The 18,191-nt window shown below is 41.6% G+C and overlaps 1 protein-coding gene across 3 annotated transcripts in view; it reads right to left on the bottom strand.

The window, feature by feature from the left end:
* Positions 1-18,191, bottom strand: part of Dock11 (dedicator of cytokinesis 11) — a 184,956-nt gene that overhangs the window by 76,489 nt on the left and 90,276 nt on the right. For all 3 annotated transcript variants that reach the window (XM_036174944.1, XM_036174943.1, XM_036174945.1), the window contains exons 16-23: positions 18,031-18,107; positions 16,122-16,306; positions 15,965-16,030; positions 14,017-14,109; positions 11,154-11,277; positions 5,449-5,570; positions 4,923-5,009; positions 4,127-4,216 (exon numbers count right to left, since the gene is read on the bottom strand). In XM_036174944.1, the coding sequence (XP_036030837.1) occupies positions 4,127-4,216; positions 4,923-5,009; positions 5,449-5,570; positions 11,154-11,277; positions 14,017-14,109; positions 15,965-16,030; positions 16,122-16,306; positions 18,031-18,107 (844 nt within the window). The remainder of the gene's footprint in view (positions 1-4,126; positions 4,217-4,922; positions 5,010-5,448; positions 5,571-11,153; positions 11,278-14,016; positions 14,110-15,964; positions 16,031-16,121; positions 16,307-18,030; positions 18,108-18,191) is intronic.

The following is an 18,191-nucleotide window of genomic DNA, read 5'->3' as shown; positions in this document are numbered from 1 at the left end:
CCATCCTCGGCCCTCTAAGAATGTTGTGATGTCTCCCCATCACTGTGAGTAGCTGCTCTCCTTTGGGAGTCACGAGGTCTCTATGGGAGGGTTAGTGATGTCTGGGGATATTTTTGGCTATCCCAACTTGGGTATGTGTGTGCTGCCGATTTCAATAGGAAGAGGCCTATCGTTCTGCTAAACATTCTACAACAAAGAACCATCTTCCCCACATGTCAATAGTGCTGAACTTGAGACATTCTGCTCTAGGGAATTCAGTTGAATGTACTTCCGTCTGGCCCTTTGAAACTCAAAGCCTGAAACATCCTGTTCTTCTGCCACATCTGCTTCTTTACCATACACTGGAGCTGCTGAGAGGAACATCTTAAACTTTACATGGGGCTTATCTTCAACCTAGCCTACATTTTGAACCTTAGAGCTGATTGCTGGTCTTCAGAGAGGCAACACCACCACTGTCCTTTAACTAAATCACCTGCTTCCCTTTTCTCTTTGTTCACAGATTTAGCCAAATCCTAATTGCTCATCCAAGGCAAATTCAAATCCTCATTTCAGTGTTTCATTTTCCCTGTCAACAGAGGTGTACTGAGTGCACTTCCAGGAGCCAAACAGCAGAGAAGAAACAAAACAACCTGCACATAGTTCCTACCATTAGGCAGTTCACTGTCTATAGGGGGCAAAGACATGGAACTGAGTCGCTGTAGTACAAACAGCAAATAGTGGACAAGCATGTGTTCAACATGTACAAAAGAAGTGGCAACTGGGCTTCAAGGGGCAGAGAATATGAGCTAAGCAGAAAATGGCAGGCAGACAAGGAAGATACGCAGTCCACTCAGGAGAAAACCAGGCCTGTCTGAATTTCTCCCAGTTTATACTCCCAGCACCCAGAACAATGCCACATTAGGTGCTTAATAAATATTTGGTGAATGGTTGAATAAGTAAATAAGGCAACAGAGGGCAAGGCAAAACGGAAGTCCCTGCTCTACACTGGCTTCTCAATGACCTGCATACTTAACGCCTGTAGTCTGCATCCGACATGTAACATTTAATCACACATATCTTTTGGTGGTCCTCTGTATTATGAAGAAGTTGCTAACTTATTTTTGCTGTGTCTTTGGTTAGGCTGTAATCTCCATACTGAAGTTATGCTGTTCTGCAATCCCCATAGCATGCACAAAGGTACTAAATACATTACAAAACTCAAGGAATAAAAGAATTCATGAAACTGCCATTTACAGGGACAACAGAAAGAAACCTCTGCACAACCCTTTCTGCACTATTTCTACAATCACATGCCATTTCACTTATGGCCACCAGAGGGTGTGTGTGTGCATTGTATAACTATCAGACATTCTACACCCTTAAAAACAAACGCCAGCATGCGTCTTGTTAAATTGAAATACCAGTATTTGAATATGATGTCATATCCCATACCACTTTATGAAAATTCTCAAAAAGCTCCCCCCAGAAGGAAAAACAATGGTCTTAACAGATAAACCATCCATCCATACAGTTGGAATCTTCCTAGACAGTACTAAGGACTGGATTTGAAAGTTACATGACTATTACACTTTTAAAGGTCAGAAGCCACTACTGCTCATCTCTCTTGAACCAAAATTGAACATTTTTATATGGCAGGCATGTAGTGGTAGCCATTCCAGCCTTGGCCTGGAAGTTCCAACCCCATAGCGGCTTCGGTAATGGTCACGCCCACAAGGCGGGGCTGAGGGAGGAAGCTGAAGACCCAGGATCAAGAGGAGAGGCTTCTTTTGGTTCCAGGACCCTGGACGCTGGAGGTAGACTGAGCAGAGTTCTCCAGAGAACAACACCGGACTGCTCCATACCTTTGCCAGACCCTGCAACCTACCCCTTCATTTGTAAGTTAACCCACAAAATAAACCTCCCTTTTAACTACGTGGAGTAGCCTTAATAATTTCACCAACACAGGCAGGATAGTGCTATAAAACTAAATTCAAGGCTGACCTAGTAGCTCTGTTCTATAATCCCAGTCCAGTCCAGTCCATTATGGGAGGATAAGGTATGAGTATTGGCAGTTCAAAGCCCATCTGACCAGCCTGAGCAACTTAAAAACAAAATAAAGTATAGGGCTGAGCAGATAGCTCTGTAGATAAGTTGCTTGCCAGCCAAGCATGAGGACCTGATTTTGCTCTCCAGCACCAACGTAAAAATCTGGGCATGGTGTTGTCAGCTTGTAATTCCATTGGTAGGGATGAGACAGAGACAGACAGACTCCTGGGGCTCTCAGGCCTACCTAGCTGACTTGGTGAGCTCAAGGCAGTGAGAGATTTTGTCTTAAAAGATAAAGTAGACAGCTCCTGAGAAACAAAACCCAAGATTGACCTCTGGCTTCCACACACATGTGTCTGCACATCCTTATACACACAGGTATCCACACACATATGAATGTACACATATATACAATATACCAGAAAGTGAGGCTATAGCTTCATGGTATGGTGTTTAAGTACCTGGCATGTGTAAAATTAAAGCCCTGCATTTAATTTCCAACACAACAGCAGCAGAAGAATCAAAGGCATGCCAGTATACTTGTCAAACTCCTGCAAGGCTTCCTATCTGAACTGCAATAAACTTCCTCACTATAGCCTCAGAGGCTCCCCAGCTGCCTCCAGGTCAGGCCTTACCACTCTGTGCACCTTCCTGCTTCACAATACACCCAGCCAAGCTCCGCAGGGACTCTGCTGGCTGTTCCCAGCTCTTCCCCCACCCTGCACTTGGCTGCCATCTTTCTTTAAGCTGCTGCTCAAATATCACATTACCAGAGGCATTTTCTCTGGCCTCTGTAAGACAGAAAGTCTAGCATATTCCTCATTTCCGTTTACTGCTTCTGGTTTCTCCAAGACAGTGGCTCTCAACCTTCCTAACGCTGTGACCCTTTACCACAGTTCCTCATGCTGTGCTGACCCCCAACCATAAAAGGATTGTTGTTGCTACTTCATAGCTGTAATTTTGCTACTGTTGAGAATTCACAATGTAAATATCTGACATGCAAGCTATCTCATATGCTGTGACCCACAAGTTGAGCACTGACCCACTACAGCCTCTAGCATCACCTGATGTGACATCTCTCCTTGCTCATTTCTATGCTCATTCCCTCTACGAGACATGAAGCCTCTCAATAAGACATACTGTTCTCTTGCCTTAGATCCTGATGCCTGCTTCCCAGGAAGCCCTCCAGGAGTCGTGTGTCATGAAAAATTATGACCCAGCAGATGAGCTATCTTATTTAAGCCTCATGACCTCGTGAGTGATGGGTATTACTCTTATCCCAATGGACAACCAAGAGAAGTTCTGTGACTTGGTCAAGATTACTCAACAGAACTAGGGAATGACAGCCCCGTGACACAAAATCAGCTTATGATTCCGGACCCACACGCTCTGTCTCATACCATACTTTCATCTGCCTGAAAGAAAGGGTTCCCGGGACCACTGGTAGGCAACTGCCCATGGAGAAAGGGAAACCCTGTAGTGTGTTCAGGCCAAAATGCCTCAGATTTCTCACAGCTGACCTACTAACGAAGCAAAGGAAACAGTTCCTAGGATGCACACCACAGTCACAGCACAGAGTGAATAAGCCAACCATTAGGTTCTCTGTCTGCTACAGTATGATATTCTAAAGATTCCCTAAGACTCCCTCCCCTGTGCCACATGCAGACAATGTTTCTATGTTTAGTGCCCCTCAAGATAGACTCCCACTAACGGCACAGGAGGACCATGACCATTTGACACTTCATTACAAGGAAAAGTGGTTTTGTCCTTTCTGGCCCTTCCCCCATCACAGCATGCTCTCCTTTTAGTGGCAGTTAGCAGGAAGAACCAGGACCCCAAAAGCCATCTGTGCAACTCAAATCCGAAGGTTTCTGAACCGTGATGTTAAATGTGGGCTATAGTATTTGCTCCCTAATGTAGCCACGCTGTTGTCTGCTTCGAAGCAGCCCCTTGATGGCAAAGTACAAAAGAGAAAGTGTCCTCCCTCCTGAGGCCCAAAGGCTTTTCAACTGTTTGCCTAGTTCCTTTTTTTTCATGTCAAATGCAGCAGTGGAAAGGCACAAAAAAACGAACCTTTTCCAGAAAGCTGCTGTTCATTTACCTTCAAATATTTAATGAGCTCCCCTGGAACTTCTTTGGAGCCTGACTGAATCAGCTGGCAATGATGGAAGAATTTGTGCACATGCAGATCCTAGAACACAGATGGAAACAGCCATATGAGATTTGATTCATTATTCCCAAGCACACGCTTCCAGCTCTCCCTGATCTGGCATTTATCTTGGTATTCTAGCGCCTGGACCCTGGAGCCATCTCTGCCAATGTATATGTTTTGCACCTGAAGTCCTCTTGACCATCATATAAAGCAGCATAGCCAGATGAAATTAATGTGTACTGGAAATTGCTAAGCATGTCCAACTAGGTAAACACTTATTTAAGCCTTAAAAAAAAAATCCCAGTGTGTTCTATCCAGTTGAGATGCTTCTCTATTTTAATGAAACAAGCAGAACAGAGGTCTGAAATGGCAGATGAAGGAAGTTCCCAGACAAATCATTTCTGGTATTCAGTACCCAACTTTGCCATGATCCTCTGCTGGGAAGTCCAGTTATCCCATATGAAGTCTGTACATGTTGGTTTTCTGGACAGTGTGGGTCACACCAGGAGGTAGTAAAATGTAATGTATATTCTGAACTGGAACTCCTAATTGTAATTTTGTGCCTCAGGGAAAACTACCTCTTTTGACTTAGCCTCAGTTTTTTGGGGTTTAAAATGGTGATGATACCCTCTACATGCCTTTTAGAGTTCAATTTCTCCAAATGGTGAGAGATTAAAAATAATCCAGTTTAATGAAGAAACATATTCCAGTATTCAGATTGAGAAATTTGAGTGTGGCAGCTTACCTGCGTATAAATGGTTGATTCTAAGTGGCTCTTAATCTTCAACAAAGGCTTTGCACCATCTACCCATTTGATATCTGCATTCGATTGCTGCATAGAAAAATACAGCCATGAACATCTATATTATAGCAAGAGACACATGAACCCCCTACAGTACTACCTGTGCATTTTAACAGACTTCAGAAAGGAAGGTATTAGATTCGTCCAAAGAAATACTGGAGAAAATAAATGCCCCTTAGAATAAATGTGTCCTAAATCATTTTAGATTTCCAATCCTCTGAAAATTTATATAAATTACCACCCCCCAAAATGAATTACTTAAATAGATGAGGTTATTTTTTAAGTCATGCCCCAAATCCAGTTTTACATTTAGTGGAATTATCAGCTGTAAACATAGAGTACAGACTTTCCTTGTGAAGGGAGAACTATCCTTCCGACCATATTTGAGCATCCCTGTCCCAAACCACCCCAACAGAAGTCTGCTTGTAAACACCTAAAACACAATCACTGGCGCACAGGCAGACCCTACCCTTCTTGATTCGGCATCATTCACATTCAAGTAGCCTGGGGGAAGATTGGCTGAGACTGGCAGCTGCTGTTCCAACGTGATGACTCTCCCATCCTTCAGCAAAGGCACCCAGGCAAACCCAACTGCCAAGACAATAATCAACCATAAGAGGTGAAATCACAAATGCAATTAGCTACGCAAATGTCTGCAAGCTGGGGAAGAAGGCAAGATGGTGACATTTCCAGGGATCTGTATGCGGGAGCCCAGGGGACAGGCGACTGTGGAGCAAGGAAGGAACAATGCTTTTGGATCGTTTCCCAATCCCAGCCTGTCCACTCAAAAGTTATTGGCTCTGTATCTTTGGCAATAAAACTGGGAGCAACACAGCTTTCTCAGTTAAGAGTTGAGGGGCTGGCCTCAGAATACATGAATATATTGAAGTTCAAATGTGCTTTGACATCACTATCTTTCTGTGTTGGGGGCTCCTTGGGTAGACTCGTGTTTTAGAAAGTTCAGATTCCTCTATTCTTCTATGCAGAGTTCAAAGTCTCCCAGTTGACACCATCTCAGACAGCAATCATGCTGTGGATATCACTCTGTATAAATAAAATGCTGATTGGCCAGTAGCCAGGCAGGAAGTATAGGCGGGACAAGCAGAGAAGAGAACTGTGGGAGGTAGAAGGCTGGGGAAGAGAGACACCACCAGCTGCCGCCATGGCAAGAAGGATGTAAGGTAATGGTAAGCCACGAGTCATGTGGCAAAGTATAGATTTATAGAAATGGGTTAATTTAAGATAGAAGAAGTAGATAACAAGAAGCCTGCCATGGCCATACAGTTTCTAAACAATGTAAGTTTCTGTGTGTTTACTTGGTTGGGTCTGAGTGTCTATGGGCCTGGCGGGTGAGAGAGATTTGTCCTGACTGTGGGCCAGGCAGGAAAACTCTAACTACACAATTGTATGTTCAAAAATCTCTTAAGGTAACCATGGGATAAAGGAGTATGGAGAATTAAGGTCATAAGTCAAGGTTACAGTGTACACTGATCCAAGGTAGTGAAAGTGTCAATCATTTAGACAGGCAGAGTTTTCCTGACTGGAGATAAAGGAGGAGGAGGAAAATGCGGCCAGGCTCCAGTGTTTATGACTTCAGTCCACTGAGAGATTTCCTGCCATCTCTACATTTCTTAACACTTCTACCTGCCAAAGGGAAATCTTGGCTTTCTATTAGAAAATTCCTTATGTTTTGCTATACTAACCAGAGCCATCTGTGTTACTCAAATTGTGTAGTATCAGTATTTCCATTATACAGATTACTCTGGGCTTTGAGCATTTCTAACTCAGCTGTTAAAAAAAAAAAGAAAAGAAAAGAAAAAACAACCCAACCTTGTTCTGGATGGACTTCTGGCAAATGTGAAGGGTGGTGGCTGAAGAGCATTTGCAAACCCACTGCTTCCCAAGTCTTTAAAAGTCTTTGAATGATTGCCTATACACGCATGTGCATGTGTGTACATGTGTGTGTTTATACTGCGAACACAGAAGTCAACACAAATCTGGTTAGAATGTCTTCATGTACATGTTTAATTTGGCAAATGTTTTTATTCTTAAAAGCCAACCAAAACATGGCATTCTCTTGGTAGATTAAAGTCTTTCACAGATGCTGTACCATGTCTGAAAAGCATCTTCTCCAACGCAACTTCAAAAATGCTTCTCCTAGACCTCTGCTCTCAGACAAAGCAGGAAAGTATGCGGAAGGACCACTATAAATGACAATGTCAGGAAACCTATGAGGCCTCAACCGTACACAAAGAACTACAGCAACTGAGGACTTCCGGGAGTGGGAAAAGAGCCTTCTCCAGGGAAGAGCACACCAACTGGTTATCCAATACCAAACGGTCAGCCCGGAACACATACATACAAGTTACAATGTACAGACTGAGCAGGAATATAAGTATATGCATGTAATAACATTTAAAAAGAGAGCACGAATTTGAAAGAGTAGGGAGGAATATATGGAAAGATTTGGAGGGAAGAAAGGGAAGGGGAAATGATGTAATTATAATCTCAAAAATAGAAGAAAGACGGCAAATGAAAAAGGAGGGAAAGAAAGAAATGACACTGTTGAAGCTCTGAAACTTTGACCAATGAGAAAACATTTCCAAACTAGTAACTAGGGAAACATATTTCTTGTTTGTAGACAACATTTTTCCTCATGGAGTTTTTATTGAGGTATAATTTGTATAATATTTTTTAGTGAATTTGCAGTGGCTCCATTAACAAGGATTGCAGAAATGTGTCATTACTCTAAAAAGAAACTCGACTGACCTTAGCAAGCACTCCCTACCTCCCTTTACTCCCCATCCCTAGAAACCATCAATCCACTTTCTGTCTGCATGACTCTGCTTAGGTGACAGTTTTGCACCGTGAATTATCAGAGCATGGCCAAGTATGTCCCTTAGTTGAAACTCATAGGCAGCACTTGGAAGCTGTAAAGATATACTATCAAGCAGGCCATCTGGCTCAAAGGTAGGAGGCCACTTAAAGGGTGGACAGTTAGAATTGATGAGTGGCATGAAGAATCACCACCTCATGCTTCGCTGAACATCTTGCCCATTTCTGTCTAGAATTTGGATGAGGAAACTGCAATTTATCACTCTGGAGGAAAGTACCTGCATGGATTCTCATAGTTCTATCTGTTTCCATCCCCTTTCTCCAGGCTCCTGCTCTAAACTAAGTGCAGTTTCAATGAGGATCCCTAATATTCAGTCCTGCTGCTTGATGGTATCCCTCAAACTCCCCCTCAAACTCCCCCAGATACATTAGTCCTGAGCCTGCCACATAATGGTGTATCTTCTTTTGAAAGTTCAGACATTTGCCAGGTACAATAAATACACAGTCATCCCTTGGAGTCTGCAGGAGGCTGACTGGTCAAAGATCATCCAAGCAATAGTAAAATCTGTATAAAATGGCGTAGTATTTCCATCCCTACACAAAGCCTCCTGTATATTTCAAAGACATTCCTTGATTACATATACTATCTACCGGAATGTAAATGCTATGTAAATAATTGTTTTACTCCACTAATCAGGGGACAAAAACAAGGGGGGAAGCCTATATGCATTTAGTACAGATGCACTTTTTCTTTAATTTTTGAGAAAAGGTCTCTCTCTACATAGTCCTGGCTATCCTGGAACTAGTTATGTAGACCAAGCTGGCCCCAAACTCACAGAGATCCACTTGCCTCTACCTCCTAAGTGGTGGCATTAAAGGCATGTGCCACCACAGCCTGGCTTTCAGGTGCAATTTTTAAGACTAACATTTATAGGGACTGGGAGACAGCTCAGTAGGTAAAATGCTGGCAATGCAAACGTGAAGACATCAGTTCAATCCTTAGAACCAAACATTTAAAAATTCAAGTGTGGCCATGTACAATTCCCAGTTTGTGGTGCTGATGGAGGCAGGTGGATCCCTAGGGTTTGCTAGCCAGTCGGACTAGCCTTCTTGCAAAGTTCTAGGCCAGCGAGAGACTGTTTCAATAAAAGACTGTGTGGCAGGCACCTAAGGAATGACAGTGGAGATTGTCTTCTGGCCTGGTCATGCATGTATGTATTCATATGCATAATAAATATATACACCATAGAAAATAATATTTTAATCCACAGATGGTTGGATATATTCATAAAGAACCAACAGAGTTTCTGAGAGGATTTAAATTTTAAAATTTAATTTTTCTTTTTTTTTCATTAAAGACAGGATCACACGCTACAGCATAGGCTAACATTAAGCTTATGGCAATCCTCCTGCCTCAGCCTTCTGAGTATTGCAATTACAGATATGAGCCTCCACATTTGACTTTACTTTTCTATTAATTCTTTATTCTTCTTCCTGATATGGTCATAGTGTACCCTCTTTCTTTTTATGGCCTTTTAAACAGGTCCCCAACTGGTGCCTTCTGTTCTTCCTTGATTCTTCCTGCTCTAACTTACCCGTCACTTTGCTTTCTTGCCCATTTTCCTCCAAAACAGTACATACTGGGTCAGTAGCCCTTCAATAAACCCACCCCTGTCACAAAAGAAAGTCCAATTCACAGCCTGGCATTCAAGGCTTTCCAGAATGCTCTTCAATTGGACATCTTGTGGTTCCCCACTCAGCATCCTGGGCTCTTATGTTTGTCAAATACTTATAGTTTTCTGTCCATGTCCCTTATTATTCTGACTCTGTAAAAGCTATCCCTTCATCCCAGAATGCTCCAGCTTCTGGCCACCAGAGCATTGCCAACTTCAATCCTATCCTTTAAGACTTCATTCAAATACCATCTCCTGAAAACCTTCCCAGAGTCACAGCCACTTGTCCTGTCAGCTGCTGAGTAACTCATTCATCTGTGTTCAGGTATCATAACTTCCTCAGTGCTCACTATTATCTATCTTCTATTAGATTGAATGTCTGCATAGAACCCATGTAGCTAACTAGATCATATACTCAGTGAGGATGAGCTCTGACCTGGTTGGTTTTTCTGTCAACTTGACATAAGATAGAGACTTTTGGGAATAAGGACCCTTGATTGTGAAAATACCTCCATAAGACTGACCTATAGCCAAGTCTATCAGACCTTTTCTTGATTAATGATTGACAGTGGGGAGAGAGTCAAGCTCAGTATGGGCAGTCCCATCCCTGGGCATCTGGGGTCTGTAAGAAAGCAGGCTGAGCAATCCATAAAGAGCAAGCCAGTAAGCAGCACCCCTGTGTGGTCTTTGTTTCAGTTCTTGCCTCCAGGTTCCTTCTCTGAGTTATTGTCCTGACTTCCCTTCATAATGGACTACAAGTTGCAAACTGAAATCAACCCTTTCCTCCTCAAGTTGCTTTGTGATCATAGTGTTTTATCATAGCAATAGAAACCCTAAGGCGAGCTCTAGATTAGATTTTTTTTACTACATTCTCTACAGTATCTACTAATATAGTTCACAGAAAAAAAACATGCAGAAATAGTTGCTGAAGGAATGCATCCTGAGGCATGCTGACATTCATGGAGTGTAAGCGACACAGGCTATGCTCACAGTCCTTGGATGTTCTTCTAAAACTGTCTTCCACTGGTTATTTAAAGCCTTCGTGACAAAGGGCCAGAACGGGTGCCTCAGTGCTGAAGCTTATTCAACTTCATTAAATCTGTTCTCATTAGCAACAGGCAGTCCCCAATCCCCCTCCAGCTCACAGATGTCCCTGGCTCTGGGCTTACTTTTCTCTTCCACAATAAGCATAACTGGAAAATTCTAGTTGCTGGACAATTCTACATAAAAGACATAACACTGTATCATAATATGTGTTTTTCCCTGAGAGCAGCATTATCACTTTATGTTGCTTAAAGTATTTTGGCTGCGCTGACAAGCATTTGGACAAAGATATTTGATACACATGATAATAAAATAAACATATAATTACTCTTTTGCCAATGAATTGTTTTCAGATGAAGCTTGTAATGCTTCCCAGGTTGGTCTTGAACTTCTGGGCTCAAGTAATCCTCTACACTTAGCCTCTTGAGTAGTTGAGACTACAGGTATATACCAATGTGCTGGGCTTAGCAATGACTTTGTAACTCTGAAAAGTACATTTTGGTCAAGGACTGAAGTAGTTGACAGCTTGATGAAAAGATTTTAATCTTACAGAAAGAATATATGGCCCTGGGTTTGAACCCAATACCACAGTAAACAAATAATTAAATAGCATCACATATACCTGGAGTTTCCACTGTGTCCTGCTTTTTAGTTGTTCCTTTCGTGTTGATTTCACAGCTTACATGATAAAAAGTAAAGAGCAAATGATGTTTTGGATGCAGGTGAATGGGAAGCTCAATTTTGACCTGAAATGATAACAAAATTACATACAACATTTTATTTTGCTTTGTTCTCAGGTTGGACTGTCAGTCATGTAGGTCAGTTTCACCATATTGTCCCAAAATACTCCCCAAAGGACAAGCCAAGTGGCCAGATAGGCATCATTTCAATATACTTCAAAGATTTTTCTGGTCGGTTTCAGTTTGAGAGCAGTATTCTCCTGAGTTGTGGGGATTTAATACTTTTGTTGACTTAATACTGCATTTCCGTATAGTTCAATGGAGTCTCTCAACTTCAACGTTATAGCAGGATTTTCTAAAACACTAGATTTAAAAATCACATCCTTATACCCAGGTATGCTGTAACCCAGTGCAATCCATTTAAAACAAGCACTGAAAAAAAAACCTTATGAACAATGTGCAAATACCATAGCCTTAAGGTACTCACAAATCAATGCTCACAAAAAATTTTCTCTAAAAAAAAAAAAAAATACTTTTTTTTTGGTTTTCTGAGATGGGTGTCTCTGTGTAATAGCCATGGCTTGCCTGGAACTTACTCTGTAGATCAAGCTGGCCTCGCAGAGATATGCCTGCCTCTGCCTCATGAGTGCTGGAATTAAAGCATGGTGCCACTACCACCTGGCTAGTAACTTTATTCTTGAACAAACAAAAAGAAGTCACATACAACTTAAAAATTTAGGTTCAAAAGATGCTTATAAGAAATGATCTCAAGTGACTTTCTAATTAAAAACTAATTTCATGCTTATACCTCCTATTAGCAGATAAGAGACAAATAAAAAATTTAAATGATTTGATTCATATGCCCTAGCTTATGCACCATACATACCCTACACATATACATGAAAATAACTGTTTTCTGTCTTTCCTAGTCAATATATAGTAAATGAATCAAAAAGTCTATTATTTTAGACATTCTAAAATCATATCTGATTTTTATGCAATCTACTTCTTTGCACTGGTTATAGAGCTACATATAAGAAACAGTTGATAGACATTTGGTCCAATTATAATACATACAAGGCATGGCTTGGAGTATTATCACCAAGGTCTGTTATGGATATACTTCATTACAGAACACGCCTGTTCACAGCATCCAGACCATCTGGGCATCTAATGCTCTACTGCACATAAACATGGACATATTCTCCCCCTGGGTAGCAAAAATGTAAGGCGCTACTAATTCCTTCCCCACCCCCAAAGAAACCAGGGAAAGTACACTGAGAAAAGAGTGAGTGAAGCCCAAAGCTGGGGCAAGATGCTCCATAGAGGAGCAGGTGGATAGGGAGAAATCCTGACAGCAGGGGGTGGTTTCAGACCAAGCCAAGAATGGAGACTTTAGGGCCCAGGCAGACAGAGCAGAGCATCTGGCCTAGGATGCCCACTTGGGCCACATGCAAACACTAGGAATCAAAAGCCGTCTGCAGATTTGGATAAGCAAATACACGGAGGCCAGAAGAGGTTGTGACAGAGGCACACTGGGCAATTCAAAGAGATATAAAGAGAGAAGCACTCAGAAAGAAAGAGCCAGAGACACTAGACAGGAACTCCACAGACTCCCTTCATGGCCATTCCAGTTAGGTGGGCAGAGAAGGCAGAGGGACAGGGGCACCCCTTTCACGGCTAAAAAAATTGGCACTTGAAGCATTAAGTTTCATTATGGCATTTTCAAAGACAGTTTTTCTACAATATAGTTCCATCTGCTGTCACCATGACCCTGCTGCCCCCTGCCCTTCCACCTTGACCCCTTATCCCCTCAGCCTCCACTTCATTCACAGGTATTCTCTTTTGCACCCTCTCTTCCCTTTTCCTCAACACCTTTTCTCTATCCTGGTGGTCTCATTTCTAGTTTTATAGCCTACACCCACATTTATATAGTTAATTAATTAGTTAATTTCTGGCCCTGGGGTTTGAACCCAGGGCCTTGTACATACTTGGCAAGTTCTCTACATGAGAACTACATCTCCAGATCTCGTTTCACTAATTTTTTAGATACACTTTCATGTAGTGCAGGCCAGCCTCCAACTTGTTATGTCACTGAGAATGACCCTGAACTTTTGATCCCCCTGCTTTAGCCTCTCGAATGCTGGGATTATAGGTAAGTAAGCATGCTTGGCTTATATTTACCTTTTAATGTTTATTTTGAGATACATTCCTATTAAGTTGCTCAGAGAAGCCTTGAATTTGCAATACTCCAGAATAGCTGGGATTACCGGCCTACAGCACCAGACCTGGCTCGGGATTTCTTATTTGATTTTTTTTTAAATTTTTTGAAGACAGGGTTTCCCTGTGTAGCTCTGGCTGTCCTGGAACTCACTGTGTAGACCAGGCTGGCTTCAAACTCACAGAGATCCGCCTGCCTCTGCCTCCCGAGTGCTGGGATTAAAGGTGTGTGCCACCACTGCCCAGCTGGATTTCTTATTTGAAAGGTGAGGAAATGAAGACGCCCCAAACAGAAAGTGGTGAAACAGAGCCAGTCTGATGAAAGTATGCATGGCCAGAATCCCAGCTCCACTTGGAGATTTATGTCCTATTTTATCTTAACTCAGAGAAGCCTTTAAGATTGTGAATAAATCTCTCACTGTCATCATAGCACACCACAAAGGCAGGAGCCTCTCCTTTGGATGTGACATTTTCCATTTTCATGAAACAAAACATTCAGGGATTGCATGGGCACATGAATGGCTAGAAATTTTTTTAAAAAGGAATTAGAAAGGACTGCTATAAATACTGAAATTATGTTTTTACCTCATCATAGAACTCTGGATTTTGGTTGTGATGTGAGACCACAGCATAAGCATTTGTGGTAAAAACAGACCCTGCGGGTTTTCCATAAATGCACTGCAAAAGAAGGAAAGAGAGTCAGCACTCCTAACCCCGGACTCTTTAAACAAAGTGCTACAGAACCACATACATTCAGAGACAGTGTGAGTGGAGGTAACCATCGTGAGCCTGTATGCTCAAGCATTTATGTAATCATTCCAGATACACCCCAGACAGCACCTAACTCAGCCACAGAATGGTTTTCAACTTCTGGCCACCAAAAATACACCCCCAACAAGCTGACAGTGAGAAGCTGTGTAGCTCCTTTCCTTTAAAAGAGAGATCCTCTCTATTAAACTTCGGGCTCTTCACTTGGAGAGCTTAATGTGACAGACAGGTGAACCTCAGTCAGCAAGATTATTTGGATGCTCCTTGTTCAGTGGTTAAAAAGGTGTTTTTAAAAATCAACAACCTAAACATTAAAAAAATCACGTCTATTAAGCTCCAGACAAACTTACTGTTCTCTTACATTTTAAAATCTTTTTTCTTTTTTTGGAAGCAAAGTTTTATTATATGTAGCCCTGGCTGGCCTGGAACTCTCTATGAAGACCAGGCTCATCACCAACTTACAGAGATCTGCATGCATCCCCACCTCTGCCTCTCAAGTGCTGGAATTAAAGGTGTGCCCAGCTTATTTTTACATTTTTAATGTGACATTTTATGAGGCACATTTTTTTTTCAAAATCACTCATTTTCTGGTATTAGATGGTAAGGCTTTCTATGGTTCCTTAGGATGTTCCCATTCCATGACTACTCTGATTTTCTTCCTCCCACTGACTCAATAAGCTTAAGGATGAATATAGAGCCAGCAGGCCAAGTTATTGACTGCTTTACTGTTACTCTGGTGTGAGCCTCTAGGCCAGCTAAGAAATGAAATTGAGACTCCATGAGTCCACAGCCAATTCTCCCGAAATACAGTTATCAAGAACTGCTGAGATGTGACCAAAGGGCTTCTAAAGTATATCAAAGGATGCTGCAGGCAGGAACAGGAACCAGTTGTCCTTATTTCTAGTGAAGAGACAAGCAGAGGGAGAAAAATCCACTGCATTTGAGCCAGCTAATATTTAATTTTATGTTCTCTTTGAAAACGGGGCTCCTTTCAAACATAGGGTCAATACAATAGTCACCAATTTACTCAGGAGTGCACAGGTAGCTTTCTCTAGTGAGTCTGAGTCTAACTACTCGTCCATTTGGCTGACTTAGACTCAAGCTAGAAGCGAGGAACCAGACACACACTTGGTGATGACTACCTGGTTTGGGGTTTTTGTCTCAGGCTTCTGATCACTAGGTTTGAAAAGAAAATGTGATGCTAGGGATCTATGGCTGCACTGGATGCTATGGAGATCACAGAACTAAGTTTGGAGGTATGTTTGGCCAGCCCTGGGGCAGAAGTCCTACCTCAGATCAAAGCCACCTTGCTGTGCTTCTGTTGGCTCAAAAAGCCTCTTCAGGTTTCAAAGAGAAAGGAGTTTAAGGTGTCCTTATGGTAACATTATAAGGTCCCCTGAAGGGAACATTATAAACTATCAAGTCATAAAATAGTGACCTTGTGAGTAGGCCACAGAGCAATAAAAAGGCAAGTGAAGCAAATGCCTTGTGCATGCTAAGCAAGTACTCTACTACAGAGCAATACCACCATATAAATAAACATCCCCAGCCCAAACTGACCCATCTTCCCAGCTGCATATCCTCCCCATTTTGTAATGTATGATAATTTAAACAAAGTCTTTCCTTCACGTGGAACAGTAGGCAATGAAATATTACCTTTGTTACTCTAGCACATTAAAGTTATAGCCTGACACCATCAGGTACTAAAATTTTCATCTCTACAATCTGCTCCCAAAATACAAGCTGATCGACACCAGAAACAAACCTTTAGCGCAGAGGCGTCACTTCCATCCGAATCCCGGAATTCTACACAGACAGCAATGTTCCTAGCCTAAAATCATGAATCAGCCACAGTGAGTCACACAGTGAGCAGAGTAGACAACAAATATCAGTGCATACGCCAAGAACGTATAGCTCCCTACCTTGGCAAATGACTTCTGGCTGTCATATTTTAATTGCAAGGGATAGACATACAGATGGTTTTTGTAAATAGTGAATGGATAACAATATTTTGTCATTTCTGGAACAAACTCTTCAACCTCCACAGTAATATTTTGACAATTCTTTTCAAAAGGCTTCAGGGGCACATATGAAGAGGTAATACAGTCTACGGTAGGAAAAAAAAATAAGCAAGCAGAGTACATGTAATTTAACAGTCATTAACACATGCCTGCATTTGTAAAACTATACACGGATGGTGTTTGCAAAGAACGATCTCAAAACAGAGTTCTCAGATGGTGACAAAAAGTCAAACACCTGTGAGAGGCTGGGGACACAGGAGTGCCGCTCATCTTCAGGGGACCTTTTACACCAGACATGGGCTGCTTTTTCACTCTCAACACCAAATGACTTGCCAAATATAACACATCATAATTTTGACAAATTTAAACTCTGCAAAGAAACTCAGTGCATTTTCCCTCCCGCGGCTGCAATTTCAGCTGCAAGTTTTTCCTGGTGTCAGGGAAAGGAATAAGAGTAAACTGATGCTTCCAATTCGCTCATGGAGAGTCACTTTAAACAAATAAACTTCGTGCATGGGCAAATTTTCACGAAAGAAGTAACGGATGCCTTTTGAAATTACAGACCTTATGGTGCGTTACCAATAATAAACTAAAGTCTCTGGCAGTTTAACCACATGGTCTGTGAAGCGGCCACTGTAGTAATGGTTACAAGCAATCTGTAGGGCTGTGAGACTGTCCTTAGTGTAGACCTAGAACCATGCGGATGGACAAAAAAGACCCAGGCTAAAGTGAGCCTAAGAACACTGCATTTTGTTTGCACTTTCTTCTGATTACTAAGGCAATACATACCAATAATAAAACTTCTGGAGCACAGAACAAAGGTTACAATAGCAATCGATCATGCCACTACCCACAGATATGTAGCATGGGCATTTGAGTGTGGCATCTTCTACTCTTCTTTCTCTGCACATTTTATATAGCAAAATGAAAATCCTACAGTATATATTCAACCCAATCTCGATTATTTACTTTTTATCTGAAATCTCACTGAACAAATTATGAGCACCAATTTGAATCACTGCATCAAATTTCATGGTACTAGTGTGCCATATATACTTGAAGCATACTGATAATCTTGATTCTATTAATTTCCAAGTTCCCTCTAATGTAAAGAATGTTGTAATGAACATCTATATGCATATTCATAAACTCTTGCTAGATTTCAATTATTTTATTGAAAATTTATTTCCTTATTTATTTGTGCAGGTGCCATGGAGGCCAAGGTGTCAGATTTCCTGAAGCTAGAGTTACAGGTGGCTGTGAGCAGCTAGATGTGGGTGCTGGGACCTGAAGTTGGGTCCTCTAGAAGAGAAGTACTCTTAACTACTGGGCCATTTCTTCATTCCCCTCAATGATTTTTTATGAAAAAAATAACCTATTTCACTCTTACATGTCTTGAAATACACATTGACTATTGCTCCATGTGTACAATGTACTTAAAATAAAACGTAAATCTAAGGTGTTACCATAGTCTATACAATTCTCTACTTCCATTTCCTGCTCCATTGTTCCCACCACATCCTACCACAGAGCCACACCGGCTTCCTCCCTATTCATACAAAACAAGTTTGTTTTGTATGGACCTTGTTTGGAAACAAAGACCTTGTTTCCATCTCAAGGTCTTTACAATATATAGGATGACCTCAGTTTGCAATGTATGACCCCAAACTTCCTTTGCTAGCTACCCCCTTCCCTCATTGGTTAGGACAGCTGCAGGGAATTAAGACACTGTGCAAACCTGCAGTAAACTATTGATAAGTACTCAAGCTCCAATTACAAATGTCAATGTTTATTTGCAATACATTCTTACTTGGCAAATCTACAGGAACACATTCCACTGTGATGTTCAGCTGTCCAGGGATAATCTGCAATTTTGTCTTTTCTGGCCTAGGTATAAAGCAAGAATATTTTAGGGCTAAAAATAATGATTGTTAAATGATTAGTTACCTGAAATCCAACTCAAATTTTTAA

Source organism: Onychomys torridus, chromosome X (genome assembly GCF_903995425.1).
Source record: "Onychomys torridus chromosome X, mOncTor1.1, whole genome shotgun sequence".
Taxonomy (NCBI): domain Eukaryota; kingdom Metazoa; phylum Chordata; class Mammalia; order Rodentia; family Cricetidae; genus Onychomys; species Onychomys torridus.
Note: the sequence above shows the minus strand (reverse complement) of the source record. Positions and strands in the feature narration are given on the sequence as shown.